At 40.3% G+C, this 16,994-nt stretch overlaps 1 protein-coding gene across 1 annotated transcript; it reads right to left on the minus strand.

Moving 5' to 3' along the window:
• Window positions 1-1,954: 1,954 nt before the first annotated feature.
• LOC311082050 (uncharacterized protein) lies at window positions 1,955-4,383 on the minus strand (the record flags this gene model as incomplete). The annotated part of the gene is made up of 2 exons (XM_084112794.1): window positions 1,955-2,924; window positions 4,256-4,383. 2 exons carry the CDS (start codon window positions 4,381-4,383, stop codon window positions 1,955-1,957), a joined length of 1,098 nt encoding a protein of 365 aa, XP_083968920.1.
• Between the last annotated feature and the right edge of the window lie 12,611 nt (window positions 4,384-16,994).

A 16,994-nucleotide genomic window follows, 5' to 3' on the forward strand; every position in this document is an offset into this window, starting at 1 on the left:
TGTGATAGTCAAGTCATCTTCATTTATATGCTTTTAACAATGTAGATTGTTTCAAAGCAGCTTTACAGAGATAAACGTATAATTTAAGGTAAGATTGTTTTGGCTTTATAGCGGTTCTTTAATAAAGTTATTTAACAGCTAAAGTTAGCTTAGATTGATTCGCCTCCGTCGCAACGATCATTTTTTATTAAATTAGGGGCCGCTAAGACGACACCATTCTCTCTACACAGACTTTAAAATGATAAAATGATAACTGTACATTATAGCATACTGCCCAAAAGATACATAGTGTAATGTACAGCGTTTCATTTTTAGTGTTTATTGATGGGAAGATGGATCTATACTGGGACCAGGAGAGGACCCGGCCCTTTCAAGGGCCCTTGTTTCAACAACAAGCCAACCCAGCGGCTGGTTATTACTTGGACCAGGCGCTCATGACCTCGGTTAACTTGGTGTGCATTGAAAGCACAGGTGAGATACTAATGCACATGCGCTGTTTTAAACCCTGAGGGCTGTGCTAACATCTTTCTTTCTTTTTCTTTTCTGATTCAGATATCAGCCAGGTGGGAGCCACCACCCCACTGCCTTCAAACGCCCCACTGCCTGCCACTGCCTCACTTGTTGCCAACGAGACTTTCTTGAAGGACCAAACATTATTTCTGATTGACCTCATGCGGCTGCAAATAGAGGCAGAGGGTAAGGGCCCTCCCAGGTCCCTCCATGACCTGAACCAGCGCCTGAAGCTGGCCAGGAAGTCCAAGAAGCTGCTGTGGGAGGATATTGCTGGCAAGCTAAGCCACCATTTCAAGCAGACCTTTGTGCAAGACAAGGTGGCTCGCAAATGGAACACGTTGGTAGAGGCATACAAAAAAGTAAAGGACAACAATTCGTCCACAGGGAGGGGCCCAAGTAAATTTCAGTTTTTTGCTGAGATGGATGACCTCTTGGGAGGTCACCATGATATCGTCTTCCCTGTTGTGGGAACAACCATGGGCCTGGATGTGCGCAGGCCAGATGCACTACAGGTCAATGTGTCTGCACCAGACATCTCACCTGCACAGTCCACTAGCACTCCCTCACCTGTGTGTCTAACCAATTCCCCCTCTCCAGCTCCATCTAGCCCTCCTTCGTCCTCCTGTGTTCCTCATCCCACTGTTACCACCATGCCCCCTGACACCCCAAGGAGGCCACGCAAGCGCCAGAGGGAGGATGAGCTGTTGGCATTTCTTAGGGAGTCAGAGGCAGCCTCCCAAGCAGCCTCCCAAAAACGCCACGCTGAGACCCTGGCACAAATGAAGGAATCCCAGGAGGGATTTCAGAGGTTGCTTGCCCAGATGGTGGAGAAGATGTAAAATTATTATTTTTATTCTCATGTTAATGTTAATGTATGTTGGTATGGGTTGAATTGTTTACATGCTGTTATACAGTTGATTTATTTTGTTTATTAATATTATTATTTATAATAGTGCCTTAACTTTCCAGTTTTTCAGTGTTATCCTGTGTTGTCGTTTTTGTCAGTGGCCCAGACTGCGAGGATGGTGTTTGTGGATGACCACAAAAAAGGAAACAAAGCACAGTTCTGTGCAATTTATAGAAGTCATTTCAATAAAATATTGTTTTAATATTAACCAAGCCTTGTCATGGTTGAATGTTACCAGTCTTTTCAGCTACAAAAAACACCTCACTGGCCTGTGAAGCACAATGAAGCATTAAGTTAAGGTTTAACACTTTGTATTACAACACCTAGAAATACATGAACATTACATCACATGATGTAGCACCACTCTACTAAGAAAAAATATAAAGTTATGTTAGGAGAGTGTTATCTATCTAACCTAACTCTGTGGGTTTTAGGTTTAGGACAGTTCTAGGTACGACTTAAAGGGGGAGAAAATTGACAATGAAACTGTTTAAAAGGTGTAAAAAGACATTTATTAGATGAAAATAGTCACAACTACTCGTTGCCATCCTCCTCTCTTGGACATCCCTCTGGGTGTTCATCACAGCCATTCACAGCTCCAAGCGCAAAGTTGTGCAAGAAGCATGCAGCCATGATAACCATTACCACGATGTCCATCCTGGTGTTCTGCAGGTCTCTTAAGCGCCGCCACTTGCACTTCATCCTGCCAAATGCCTGCTCAACGATGACCCTCCCCCGACTGATGTTGTAATTTTGCTGGTGGTCAGCATCAGTGAGGGCCCCGTTGTCACGCTTAGGTGTTACAATGAAGGGGAAGGCCTGACCAATATAGGCACTGTCCCCGAGCAGACGATAGTCCCCCATCTTCTCCTGCCATTCGGTGTAGAAAGTGGAGCCCCGCAGCATCCTGGCATCGTGCACCCTGCCTGGTGGTCCAGCAAAGATGTCAATGAAGCGACCTTCATCATTGACAATTCCCTGAAGAAGGACAGAAAAGTAGGACTTCCTGTTAATGTAATCCCCTCCTCTGATGGGTGGCCTCTGGACCCTGATGTGGCAACCATCTATCGCCCCAATGACTCCATCTAGGCCAGAGATGCGCTGGAAGACAGCAGAAGACATCCTCTTCTCACAGCCCCTTGGCCAAGACACAAAGTTTGTGCCGATCCCTGACATGATGGTCAGCACTTGAAGGATGGCTCTGTGCGTCGCTGACTGGGAAGCATTAAATTTATCAGATATCTCTCTGAAGCTGTTCTGGTTGGCCATATACCAGAGAAACATGAGGACCTTTTTGGGAACAGGCAAGGGGGGAAGTCCATGGCTGTGTTCGCTGTGCAGGCCCCCCTCCTGAAGCAGTCGAAGGAGCTGCTCAAACCTGGCTCTTCTGATCCGGAAATGACGGGCAAATGTATTGTCATCCATATCCAGCATGATCTCCCACTCCATTCCAGACTTGAGGATGATCTGCTGCCTGGACAGCAGCACAGCTGATACCACAGCCCTGCGTGAATGAGAAAAAGAAATAGAGATAAAAAAGTTAATACATGTCTTTTAACTCATTTATAGCTGCCAACTTTTGAGTTTTGCTTGGAGTGAGATTTATGGCGGGGATAGGTTAGGGGGGATTGGGGGATGTAAAAAAAATATTGCATCACAATAAGTGTATTGTGATTGCCAAAACAATTTTAGTAACTAAACTGAATTTTAGTAGGTTTAGTGACAACATGCTACAATGTTTACATGGTACAATTTCTGGTAAGTTACTTTTTTTTATTATTTCAATTCAATTATTGTGATTTGATTTAATATTGACTCATTTGGATAAATATTAGGTAGGCTACACAAGATAGGCATTAATTTTTCTCAAGAAAAAAACAACTCGCCTGTAAACATAGAGAGAGCCATATCAGCTGACAGTATTATTTAAGGTTAAAAATAACTCAAATTAAATATAATGCGTTTTTTTTAATTATAATAACAACTTTATTTAATGATAGCATATAAGTAAAAAATATAATAAATATGTAATATAGTACACATATTTAGCAAAATACTCTCTATAGCTCTTTTTTTCTAGCCAACTAACGTGCTATAGCCTATATTATGGTCATCAAATGGCTTAAGGTAGGCTAATTGTTATGTGACATGATTGTTCTCCAGCTGTTTTATTGACCCCTTTGTTTGATTGATTGGTCGATATCATTTATGAGGAATATACATTTCGGTAACTTGTACTGTATCTTTCAACAGTGTTCATTCGTGTTTATTTACTATTAAAAGAACAATTCGGAAAAAACGACAGACTAGACAGAGCAGGTTACTTATGATATAAAAAAATCTCAGCTCTCAGATTCTGTCACTTTTATCTAGCTAGAGATGATCGGGTCACGTGCCGCTAGGGATCTGTCACGTCACATTTACAAAGCGCCAAAACGGTATTTATTTTTTGAATTTCGTAATAAAATTGACAGAATCTGAGAGCTGAGATTTTTTACATGATAAGGAACCTGCTCTGTCTAGTCTGTCGGTCTCCGAGTCCTCTTTTTCTGTGCGTGAGAAAATGGATGTGTGGCGTGAGAGTGTGTGAAAAGTGTCAATCGCGTGAGTCCTCATGGTGAATGCGTGAGAGTTGGCAGCTCAAAGTTTGCATCTTGCACAAGTTGTCAAAAACATGCATGAAACATTACATTTAGCTTTTAAGTGCATCTATTTATGACGACAAAAAAAACGTTCTGTAGAAGAGCAATACTGCAAGGAGTTCAATATCACCATCAAAATTATCTATTATAACGTGGCTCAAACTTCACCAAACATACTAAAATATGAGCATACCTTCTGCGTCTTGTGCTCTCTTCCTGAAGTTCTTCCTCTGTGTTGTGTAGGTGAAGCACATACTTATTTTGGAGCGCCTGGTACTCGGCCAGTGCTACCATAGAAACAGCTTTCCGGGTGGCGTCCATGTTTTTTCTCCGACTCGGACGCGCAAAACGCTTGAAGTGTGGAAGTGACGTCATATCCGAGGGCCGAGTCGGATCGTTGACCATTATAGAGCTGGTAAGTCCCGCCCCTTCCGTAAAACCCCGCTGGACCTCAAAGTTGAAAAACCGTCAATGCAAGTGAATGGGAGAAAATTATTATTTTCTGGTCCCGTTTGAATTGTGCCATGAATGTGAACATATGTTGTCTGTGAATTTTTTATATAACTTTTCATGTTACGAGTTTGACAGTATATGGTATGATTCTTCAGCTAGCAGTTGTGGAAAAGACATAACGAAAAAAGACTACATGTCGCCTATGTGACGTCACCCCATAAAGTTGACTTACCCGTGGTTTTCGCCAACCTCAACGATTTTGTCCTCTCCCTGAAAGAAGGCGGTGAAGTGCACCAAAGGCACAGCCATGTTTAGCGGGATCCGTGAGCTAGTCCGTGTGCTAGTGGTGTTGACGTTTCAAACGCGTCGAGAGTTGTAGTCAGGGACGGACTGGGACTAAAAAACGGCCCTGGACTTTGACTAGGCCCGGCCCAAAGCAATCGGCGCGCGGAAACTCGAAAACAACAACAATAACGCCTGGCATGAGTGTCACAAGACTTTAATTGTGGCTCATGATACTATACCATCCAAATTATAGCAATAGCACTGATGTTGAGTAGATGTTGTGTTAAAAGCATATTATTCTAGATTGACTTGAATACTCACATATAAATGGACTTGGTCTAAGCTCAACCTGAATAAACAAATGATGGAATGGATTTAAAAAAAAAAAACAGGTTTTATTCAAAGATAGATATAACAGCATATTATACAATCTATTCCATGCTGTCTTAAAATGAATTTATTACTTAATAATCTTAATTAATGTATGCAGTAATTAATCTTACTGCACAAATAATAATACCACATCTAAATGAAAATACACCATTACAAATGTAACCAAAGTTTGTAAGCATTAACTGTAACGTTACCAACATTTTTAAAAGTAAAAGCACAACATATTTCTTAATATTAGCTACTGCATGTGGCATTTTACAGCTAAAATGTTGAAGTTTAGCTGTTTTAACTACTGTAATCATTAAAAACGTAGCAACCTGAATATCACTTCCTAACATCATCCCTAGCAAGTAACTCTCTTTCTCCTCTCATGTTCCATACTTACTTGCCCTGGATCTGCCTGTGGAACCAGCTCATCTTTCTGTCCCTCATCACTGGTGGCATGTTGCTGCATAGCTGTCTGGCTCACTTCTTCACTGCTGCTAATATTTAACTGCGAGGTGCTGCTGCTGGCTGTGCTGCTAAATATTTCAGTTAGTTTGCGATATTTAGCGGCTTCAGTATCTAAATTCCGCAATTTTTTTTTCTCTCGCCTTCTCACACCCTTTTCTTTCCGTTTTTTACCCGCGGCCGCGTTATGCATATTGTTTGCTTGTTTCTATGCTTCTATCTAACGTCTTTGCTTTTCCTTACTTGGCGGCCACAGCCAGTGCAGCTGGCATCCAACTTAAAGGTGCATTGCTGCCACCTACAGTACTGGAGTGTGACACAGATTAGTGGGGGGAAAAAACAGGCGATGACTGCGTGCGTGGCGGGTGGTGGGCCGGCCCGCCGGCCGTCCTGGAGTACCGGCCGTTCTGTGATTCTCCAGATCACACAGATGGCCAGTCCGCCCCTGGTTGTAGTCCACAAAGTGCTCTCACACAAAGTCTAACCGTTTTAAACTTCTACCCGCTAAATTGTAGCATTCTTTACACGAAAAGTTATATAAAAAATTCACAGACAACATATGTTCACATTCATGGCACAATTCAAACGGGACCAGAAAATAATTATTTTCTCCCATTCACTTGCATTGACGGTTTTTCAACTTTGAGGTCCAGCGGGGTTTTGCGGAAGGGGCGGGACTTACCAGCTCTATAGAACGCAGCACAAGTTTCGGCTGTTTTTTTTCCGATCGTGGATCTAATGACGTAGATCAGAGTGGAACTCCTTATATGAGCATTTCTCTCGGAAAAGCGCGCCCACGCACACGTCGACCAGAGGAGAGCGAGACCGCGCACATCAACGCGCTTCAACAGGAAATCATCGGCAGCGCTGCATAGGATTTGTTCAAGAATGTCTCCAAAAAAGTGTGTTTTTGGATGTGAGGGAAAGCTTACCGTGTTCAGCTTTCCAAAGAACCCAGTGTTACAGGAACAGTGGATGCAGTTTGTTTTTCCGGGGCAGCAACGGAGTGTAGTGCGGTTGTGTGTTCTGGTCATTTCAGTGACGAATGTTTTATTAACAAGGCCCAGGTCGACGCTGGATTTGCAAATCGTTTGCTATTAAAACGTGGAGCGGTCCCAGTGATAAAAGACCCCATTCATGTAAGTACAACTGGATCGGATTTCTGTCTTTTGCTGGAAAGCTACTGCTTGACTCTATAGCTCCGCCTCCAGGAGCTCGGCTTTTTCCGGAGAGAATCGGAAAGCTGTATTTTTCTTTTATAAATATAATAAAACTAAACACTTTTTGGAGATATTAAGGATGCACTACTACTCTATAGGTACTCAAGATTAACGTGAGATTAGGTGAAACTGTGCATGTTATGTACCCTTTAAAGTGTATTTGTTTTATTTTTTGTGTATATAACTTTTACAGAATACAAAGCTTAAAACAAAATCACAACTTTGACATAAAGTAGTGTAATAGAGCTTAAAGCACCACCAAAAGGTATAATAGTATTATAAAAGTATAATAACATTTTTATTATAGTGTCATGATGAGGAAAGAAAATGAACTTCAGCAGCTTCAGTAAGGTAATTTTCACAGGTTTCTTAAAGATCTAAAGGGACTTTGATACTAGCAATCTCATTTGTAGGGCATCACTTTAAAATAATTCAATATATGATTCTTTCAAAGTATGTGTACAAGATGAGGACTTTACACCTTGGGTAATTTTGGATTTGGATTTGAAGTAAATAATTTGTAATTAAGATCAAGTATGTGATGTTATAATTTTAAAGATTTGGTATACAAATTCACACACAGCCTAAGGCAGTGCGCCAGTGGTTGGTGGGTGTCACCTCTAGGGACCACTGTAGCTCCGAGATCCCCTGTCGATTAGCCTGGGTCTGCAATATCCCCAGTTACCATGTGCAGCCGCGAGGAGGCCCGACAGGAGTCTTGGTGATGGAGAGGCTTTGTCCAGCGGCAGAGAGCTGATAGACAGAGGGATGCACACAGATAGCCATGCACCTCTCTAACTACTACTACTGCACTGTACGCATCACAGCACCCTGTGGGCTGTGCCCACACACACACACCTAACTATTTACATAATAACTAACATAACTAACAGACAACCTGGAACACTGTCAATCTAAGAACAAGAACTGATTTTAACCTGTGTTAATTGTCCTACTGCATTCTGTACAGGCTCTCTGTATGGCGTCATGAGGCAGATGGGTGCACTCAGGCAAGGATACCCACAATCTCCAAGGATGCATTTTCCTGCAGGTGGAAACAGGCGGCCAGTGTACACAGGGCTGTTCTTCAGCACCCTGGCATCGTGCACCGACCCAGGATACCCGACAAAAATGTCAAGGAACTTCCCCTGGTGGTCAGTGATGGCCTGCAGCTGTGCAGAATTAAACAGCTTCCTGTTGAAATAGCACTGCACGTCACTTGCTGGTGGTTTGATGTGGATGTGACAGCCATCTATTGCCCCAGCTACTACACTGAACGCTGGAGACCCTGCCAGTTGAGCAAAACCTGCTCCCACCACCTCCAGGTCATCTGCACTGGGGAAAGCGATGAGCTGCCTCAAAATGCCGATGACTGCCTTGCTCATTCTGTGCACAATGTCGTGCACAGTAGACTTCAGGATGTCAAAGGCGAGTGACACTACCCGGTATGATGCTGCATGGGCCAGCCAGTAGAGGAAAACCAGCACCTCAACATCCTTTTCCCACCCATGGTCGCATTCAGGCTTCACTGCAGCAATCAAGGACTGGATGGACTGCCGTGAAAGTCGGAGGTTGGGGCAGAGGTCAGCTCCATCTTCAAAATACAGCCGAAGAATTGGCACAGCAGCATTCAGGTGGCAGTAGGTTGTAGGGCTCACAATCTGTAAATGTGTATATAGTTTTATATTAGAATACAATTTTAATTAACAAGATTGTTTCTTGTGTTGGCTTATTTATAAATATAGTATGTCTGTATTTATATGTATACAATCCATTTCTTATGCATGATGTATTTGAATATATGTATATATATTATAAATATAATGAAGACATCAGTTGTAAAAGCCTCTAACTGCCAATTGAAATTCTATCCTAGAATTATAATTATTAAAAATGTAAATATTATTTGTATCAAGCTTGTATATTTATGTTCAGTAATTTCACTAATGGTAATGAAAAGGAGCTACTGCCATTAAAATTAAATTTAAAATTGCCATTAAAATTACATAAAAATGTATCTCTATTGATTCATTCATTGATGGTAATTTCACAAGCTGTACATTTTATATACATATATATATATATATATATATATATATATATATAACGTTACATATACACGCACACAGGCACACTGCTTGTGCTATTACCATCACTGAATGAATCAAGATACACACACACACACATAAGTTACATATCGTTATCTCTATTGATTCATTCATGTTTATTCATCGATGGTAATAGCACAAGCAAATAAATTACTTTTTCCTTGCCAAATTTTCTGAGGTAAAATTTATTAGCTAAATAAATTATGATACTTACGTTATTTGAGAAATTCCGTAAAAGCTCTCGACGAAGGCGTGATCTGCGAGTAGCTGACCGACGCCTCCTCTGGATTGTAAGCTCGAACGACGTAAAAACGCCGATGAAAACAGAAAGCAGAACTAAAAACATCGCTCGCAGTTGATGCAGTCAGTGGAATGGGCTCTTTAAATTTTCGCGCTGTTATGATAGCGTATGTCACGTGACATGCTCTGTTGACAGCGTATGTCACGTGACATTTCCAACATGGCGCATGTAGTACGTCCGGACTTCATTCATACTACCCGTATTCATACTATATAGAACGTACTTTTTTAACGGTCGCGAAGTACGTTCTAATTTAAATGTAGTACCTACTCACATAGTACGCGATTTCGGACGCAGCCATACTGTTCTTTTGCTGTGTTTACCATTACCATAGTAATGGTGATGCGTGCGAGGCGATGGCGATTGCAATGATGTTTGAGTCGGAATCAGAGGAAATGAACCATCAACACAACTAAGAATGCATCAGCCCGTCCACATAGAAAGTGTGAAACTATTTTGTCAGTTTGACAGCCTACATCTTTTAACCCTCAGAGGTCGGAGATCACGCCGGCGTGATCTGCTCGCTTTTTTCCTTATGAGTTGAATTGAGACCCCAAATACTCTTTTGACTTTGATTTTATAAAACAAGTTTCATACATCAATCGATTCTGTTAAATGTGTATTATTTTTGTGTATACTCACAATAAAAACAAAATGTTGTGCTTTTTGCCAAATAAAGAAAAATAATCACGAAGCGAGTTCTGCCTTCTCTCTGTCCGTGTAGTCCATTCTGAAACGCGTCCGAAAATGAATCATAACTCAGCGAATACTTCTCACACAGGCACGTGAGATATGTCTTTATGAAGCTTGAAATCTCCTCTTTTAAATGAAGTAATTTATATAAAAAACAAATGTTTTTAACTCGTGTAATCCCTTTGAAAGCAAGGAGAGGTACCGTTTTTCCTTCTCCCTTCATTATCTCTAAATGAGCTGCAGCCGCCCCGCCCCCGGCGCGATTCACATGTAAATAGTTTACCTGATCTAGTATGCATCGCATACGCCCCCCGATCAATGCCATAAAAACACAGTTTGTTCATCAGACTTCAGACTGATAGTTCATCGCGTTTTGAGTATGACACGCTTCTCCGGTAATAAAGACTCCCTTCAGATGATTCTGGACAGCGAGGAAGAATGCACCTTTTCCTCAGAGGACGAACGGCAGCATTTTGAAGAGCGAATTCCGCCGAGAACACAATTTCGGAGTAAGTTTTACTTAAAAGTCTTTTGTCTTTTATTTTTCGTGTTCGCATTTATGAGGAAAAAACAATATTACGTGACAGTTCTCCATTATGGTCGGGAGCGCTCTAAAAAAAGCACTAAAAGACTTTCAAACTTTCACAGAGACCTCAAAACAGAAAGTACAAATCCTTTCTTTAAAACGAATTTCGTTTTGTATCAATTGTATCTTAATTTTAATAATTTTTTCATTAACAAATTTCCTGGATTTAAAGTAAATATAGGCTAGCAATCACAACATAAGGTGCTTGAACTGGAGATCATCATGAACCAGACCGTATAGCCTACTCGCCTCACATGTCTAAAAAATGTGAAATATATTTACAGAAAGCTGGTTCTAAACAAACCATTCAAAACACTAGCCTACTGCGAAGATCGCGAGTCAATAGCCTATGGTCAACTTCATCTTTGCCAGAAGTTAAATTTAAATCGCGTGTGTGAATGAATGATGATGTTTTAGCAAACTGTATTGCTACTGAGATGAGTAAAAATCGACTGAAATATGCATGCATACATACATATACATAGATAAAATGTAGGCCTATAATCTTTTTTTTTTTTTTACAAAGAAAGAGTACACTTGAAATATTGTTGAAATTGTAATTATTGTTGCAATTGTAACCTTTTTAATAAAATAGCAAAACATATTTACAAGATAGATGTAAGCAAAATCTTAAATGGTCAATATAAGTCTTCTAAATATATCTGTTGTCCTTGTATTGTGGCTCAGTCAGTTTCACACCTGAGTGAATGGCTCATCATTATGCAAAGTGGGTGGGACACTGTAATCTAAGGTGTAAACTACTCCTCCCCCTCGCATATTGGCTTTCCAAGCAAAACCTGTTTTACATCAATTTAAATCAATGTATGGTTTTATGTGAACGATAAAGCAAGACTATTTTCACATAATTTTGAAGAAAAAACACTAGGCGAGGACATCCATTAGTCAAAAGTCTTATTGACACATATTTACTATGTGTTTTGTGGCCTTATTTCAGAATTTTTATTTTTTATTTTTTTCAATAACCACGCATAAACATTATTCTCTCAAAAATGAAAACATGTACATACACATGGCTCACATATTATGGTAGCCCTGTTTGTGCTTTATAGAGTGAATTTACACCTTTGCCATTAATATGTTTATAAGCAACTGAAAAAAGCACAAATGTCAGGGCATGTCAGAACATCTCAAGGGCCCCAAAAACAGCCCAGACCCCAGAGGGTTAATAGCCTACGGGGCATGAACATGACAGTCATGAAAACAATAAGTAGGCTAAACTAAGTAAAAACACGGTGATTATTCATAATGAATTAAACTGCAATTAACGTTTTAAAAAAGTTTTAAGTTTTAAATAGCCTACATTACTTACAGTTTGCGTGGTCGTCGTTGAGCCCAGAATAGTCCACACGGCCTTATCTTATACAAAAGTTTTCTGGCAAAGCCAACATCAAACTGCGATTGTTCTCAACTGTCGATCATCCTTGAAATGTGGAGAACACACGCTTAAATTAACACTGCCGTGACTGTGATGTCCGCAAAAAATAAACTGCATCCATCTTCCCCTGACGGATCTTTCAGCTGCGTATATTATTCAAACATGTTGTTTGTCCACAGCCAGGAACAGCACATCTGCGTGACATCGCAATCTTCTTGTAAACAGACCCACTCGCTGCACGTCGACTGAACACATGTGAAGCGCGTGACAGATGCGATGATGAAATGAGGCTAGTTATCTTGCGCTTGAAGCGTAGTTGTCTACGCTAGAGGCGGTCATATGCAAACGACTGGTACGTCACTTCGTACCGAGACGTCACTTCATACCATGGATCCAGAACGAGCTGTATTTAGAGCTTGATTAAATAAATGCTTCGTTTATAATGGGGAGGACGTCTTAAGCTATGAAACTTGCAGGACGTTTTAATGGTACAAAGACCTCTTATATACCAAAAGATCAAAGCAAATTTGGTTTCTCATGTCATGACCCCTTTAAGTTAACTCTGTGCTAAATTGACTGTAAAAGAGAGAATGTCATCTGAATGGGCCTTCTAGTCTTCTAGAGCGAAGACATAGAAAACAACATTCAGCTTTTTTGTAATGACAGAGGCACAATAATACATCCAATAATCAATAATATATGATTTATCATTTAAGCCGAGATAAAACTGGCTGTATGGTCGGCAGTACAGTGATGAACCATCTTATGTATGCAGATGATTGTGTGATTTTTAGCCCGAGCTCAGCTGGACTGCAGCATCTTCTTAGCATATGTGACGTAAAGTACAATGATTCCAAAAGTGTTATCATGATTTGCAGAACCGCAGAAGACATTTAACCTTTCCTGTTTTTAGGCTCGCAGGTAATGTTCTTAATATCTGCAGTAAAGTGAAATTTCTTGGTCATCTGATTACAGATCAGCTTACAGATGACGATGACATTAATCGTCAGAGCCGTATGCTGTATGTGCGGGCAAATGTTCTGGTACGCAAATTTGGTTGCTGCACTGCTGGAGTCAAGTTGACCCTATTTAAAGCATACTGTTCGCCTTTGTACACTGCACATCTGTGGCTGAACTATAAAAAAGTCTTCAGAAATTGCAAGTAGCATTCAATGACGCTCTGAGGATGTTACTTAAAAAGCCCAGATCAACTTGTGCGAGTGAGTTGTTTGTGAGCACCAGAGTGGACACACTGCAGTCTGTCCTGCGAAAAGCGATGTTCAGGTTCATTTGTCGGCTGAATGATTCTGTAAATCAAGTTGTTGTGGTGCTGGTGAATGTTAGGTACAGTGCCACACGCTGCATGTCTCAGTTTTGGGAACACTGGTATAAGTGTCTTTTAAAAACGAGTCATTTGTAACTGTGTTGTGTATTTCGTGTTGTTGTTTTTTTTGTATTTGTATTATTTTTTTTGTATGGATGGACCATGAGTCTGAATAAAAAGATACTACTACTACTACTACTACATCCAAAATTGTGAGTAGCACAGACAAAACACCATCAAGATATGGTTACTAGAATACCTATCATTCAATATAGGAAACAAAATAAATTAATGCAAAAAGGAAGGCATAGTTGACCTTGTAAAGTACATTGAGGAAATGGCATCAGCTTTTAATTTGTTTTTACTGAATATTGAAATATGTATATGCCAGGGTCCAACCCACTGCAAACAAACTTTGTACAAATATACCCTATTTAGGCATAAACAGAACTGCCAGGCACGGGCCCCTGTTTTTCCACACCAAGGTGTCAGATGCAAACCTTAAAACTTCCACAAAAACACACACACAGACTGGATGTGAGTCAGTCTAAAGTTAATACGGCACTTTAAAATTGACTATAAAAGAGAGAAAAAATAACCTTCCTGACAGATTTGACGTATTGGCAACATTAATGATTATGAACTATTAGGGAAAAAAAAAATTCTATTGTTTCTAGTATTTAAAGCCCATGTCTTAAAGACTAGTTTTTTACGTTTTTGGTATTAACGTTTTTTTTTTTACGCAATTCGGTGATGACGTCACGTTGGGGAGAAGTGGAGGAAAGGTAGCCTCAGCCTAGTATTATGGTGCGTTCAAGCCATCTCGTATAGATCGTATTTACGAGTTGAACGCAATTGAACGCCCCCACAATGTCGTAAATACTTAATAATTAAATGCATGGTCCGAGGAGAATGAGTGGAGAGTTGGTGAAGTGTCCTGGACTGGTGAGTTGATATCATTTAGTAACGCAGCAATGAGCACTGGAGCTAGTCTACGAGCAGCAGTGCACAATAACGACACATTTTTTTTTTTTTTTTTTTTACTGTCATTGAATAGCACCGAGTGAAAAATCAATGTTTTCTTTATATCTAGTGGCAGTGATCATGACGTTAGTTCAGATGAGTACCGGTAACCTTTGTCATAGTGTTGTAGTACTGGTAAACTTTGTCTTTGTCATCTAGAAATAGAAGGCATCATGCTAGCTATATGGGCGTTTCTAAGCGTTTATCTCTTCCTCCGGTGAAAATGTTGTTGCAAACGTAGCCGCCGCGTGTCTGTCGCTGTGTTTGGCAGGTGCTTGTGTGGGCGCCGGCGATGCATACACCCAATAAACCCATGGAAACTGCGTTGGAAAGCTTGTTGTGCTGTAGGGAAGTGAGTGCGTTTTGGTCGCTGGTCGAGCTCACCCCGCGACCAGATGTGACGTGCCTCACTCAGCATCCAGAGTTTTTACACAGTAGTTCGCCATTGTCAATCTACCTATATATTTCTATATATTTATCTATCTAGCTGCTAGCTATCTATGCTAACGTTATGCTATCTGGCTGTCTGCCAATCTCTCTATACTAGCCTATCTATCTATTTATCTGTCTGTCTATCTGTATCTATGTATTTATCTATAATCCTGCGCTAACGTTATCTGAATACTCTCTTCTGCTACTCGTCTCTCTAGTCACTCTCAATGCGGGCCGCGGGCTTTGGTAAATTCTCTCCCCAACGTGACGTAATGGCATTGTGGGGGAAAGGAGAATCGTTGCAAACCGCTGTAAGATAGTACATACTTTTTCATATTATATTCCGCTTTGTGATACCCAACAACATAAAATACAATGAATAACAGTTTAAATGTTTATTACCAACAAGTAAATTGCACAAATTCGATGAAAAAAAAAAACCTGCAACACGGCCTTTAAATAGGACAACGCTTAATGTCCAATATTATCAACGCAGGAATTATGCATTGTAAAGAAGGGGCACCATTAAGATTTCTTACCTCTGTTATTGAAGTGGTGTATGAGTCTTCGGGCAGCAATGAGAGGGACAACATCTTTTATGTCTTCTAAGGTAACAAACTGGAGATCACAGCCCATCTGTATTTCTATTTCTCGAAGCAGCAGGCACAACCAGGGGCGTAGCAACCGGGGGGGGCGGGGGGGGACACGTCCCCCTCACTTTTAGAAACAGGTGATTCTGTCCCCCGCATTTTTTTTTTTTGACCCAGCGCCAATATTTCCGCCCGTGTTCTCTGATTTGTTATTTAGACTTGAGTGAACTAACATTCAGCCAATCACAGCGCGAATCATCTCTTGGGGCGTGTTTCCCATGAGCTTCAAATCACTTGTTGCTCTTGCGAATTTTCGTTCGTTGTTTAGTCACTTTGCTGTTTGGCCGTCTGGGGGTAAAATGAACCCCAGAAAAAAGCAGAGGACATAACATCCTTTTTTCAAACACGCACTGTAAGTATGTATGTCGTGATGACATGAATCACGCGTAAAGTTTCCTTGTTGATTTAACCAACTGTACGCAGTGAGACCGTCTATGAGTAAGACGTGTTAGACAACAGAACCCGTATGGACCTCGTCACGTCGCGCCTGATTGTGCCGATCCAGTTAACAATTTTTGGTTCCCAGAACGTTCCCAGAACGTTATTTTCAGGTTCCCAGAACGTTCTCAGAACTAACATTCTAACGTTCCCAGAACGTTCTCTTTAGGTTGTAAAAATAAAACCTAAAAATAACCTGCAGGGAACGTTCTGGGAAGGTTCTCTTTAGGTTATAAAATAACAACCTGCAGGGAACGTTCCCAGAACGTTCTCTTTAGGTTATAAAAATAAAACCTACAGAGAACGTTCCTAGAACGTTCTTATTTGGTTCCCAAAAAAATAACCAAATGGGAACCATATGGGAATGTTAGGGGAACGTTCTGTGTTTACTGGGGAGTGTGTGTTAAATGCTCTCCCACTTGTGCTTTGGATAAAAGCATCTGCTAAATGAGACATAACAGATTATTTCCATCAGGTACGCAACGTCATAAGACGTTGATATTTGGTTAAATTTCGGTTGCGACGTCGGGTGACCAAAATAATATTAAAACTTTGTAAATACATTGATTTAGGTTTTATTGATATATTTTAATAAAATGTCTGTTGTATAAAACTAGGGGGAAAATGCCCTTTATAAAGGTACAAAAAATGAGTGTTTTCAAACAGTGATGTAATGAAACATTGACAATTTAAGTTTGAATGGAGTAAAGTCTCTGTTTAGGCTATTAAGGAAATGTAATTTTGCCAAAAGAAGAACTTTTATTTTAAATAAATGTTCATTCTAAATCAGCCTACTTCAGTGTGATATGTTACCATATTATCATGCTTAACACTGAGAATTTGAATAATTGTAATGTGATGATCAGATGCAGATAACTAAATCAAAGAATATCATATTTTGGGCAGTTGGCGGGTGGATTGTTTATTTTTAACAGTGGATTCAGGTGACTCAAAGTGCACCAGATTAATGAATTTATCTTTAAAATGTACAAAATTTCTTTTGACCCCCCTAGAGGTACAAAGCTACACCCACAAAAATAATGTGGGGAAAACACATTAGGGTATATGATGATCTACAAAAAATACATTTTTATTATTAGGATTTTACCACCTCCGCCTCATTTTGAGCCAGGAAAATTTTATGAACATCACCTTTGGGTCACATCCTATGGTCACATAC

This window comes from Abramis brama (genome assembly GCF_963993115.1).
Source record: "Abramis brama genome assembly, chromosome: 4".
In the NCBI taxonomy this organism is placed as follows: domain Eukaryota; kingdom Metazoa; phylum Chordata; class Actinopteri; order Cypriniformes; family Leuciscidae; genus Abramis; species Abramis brama.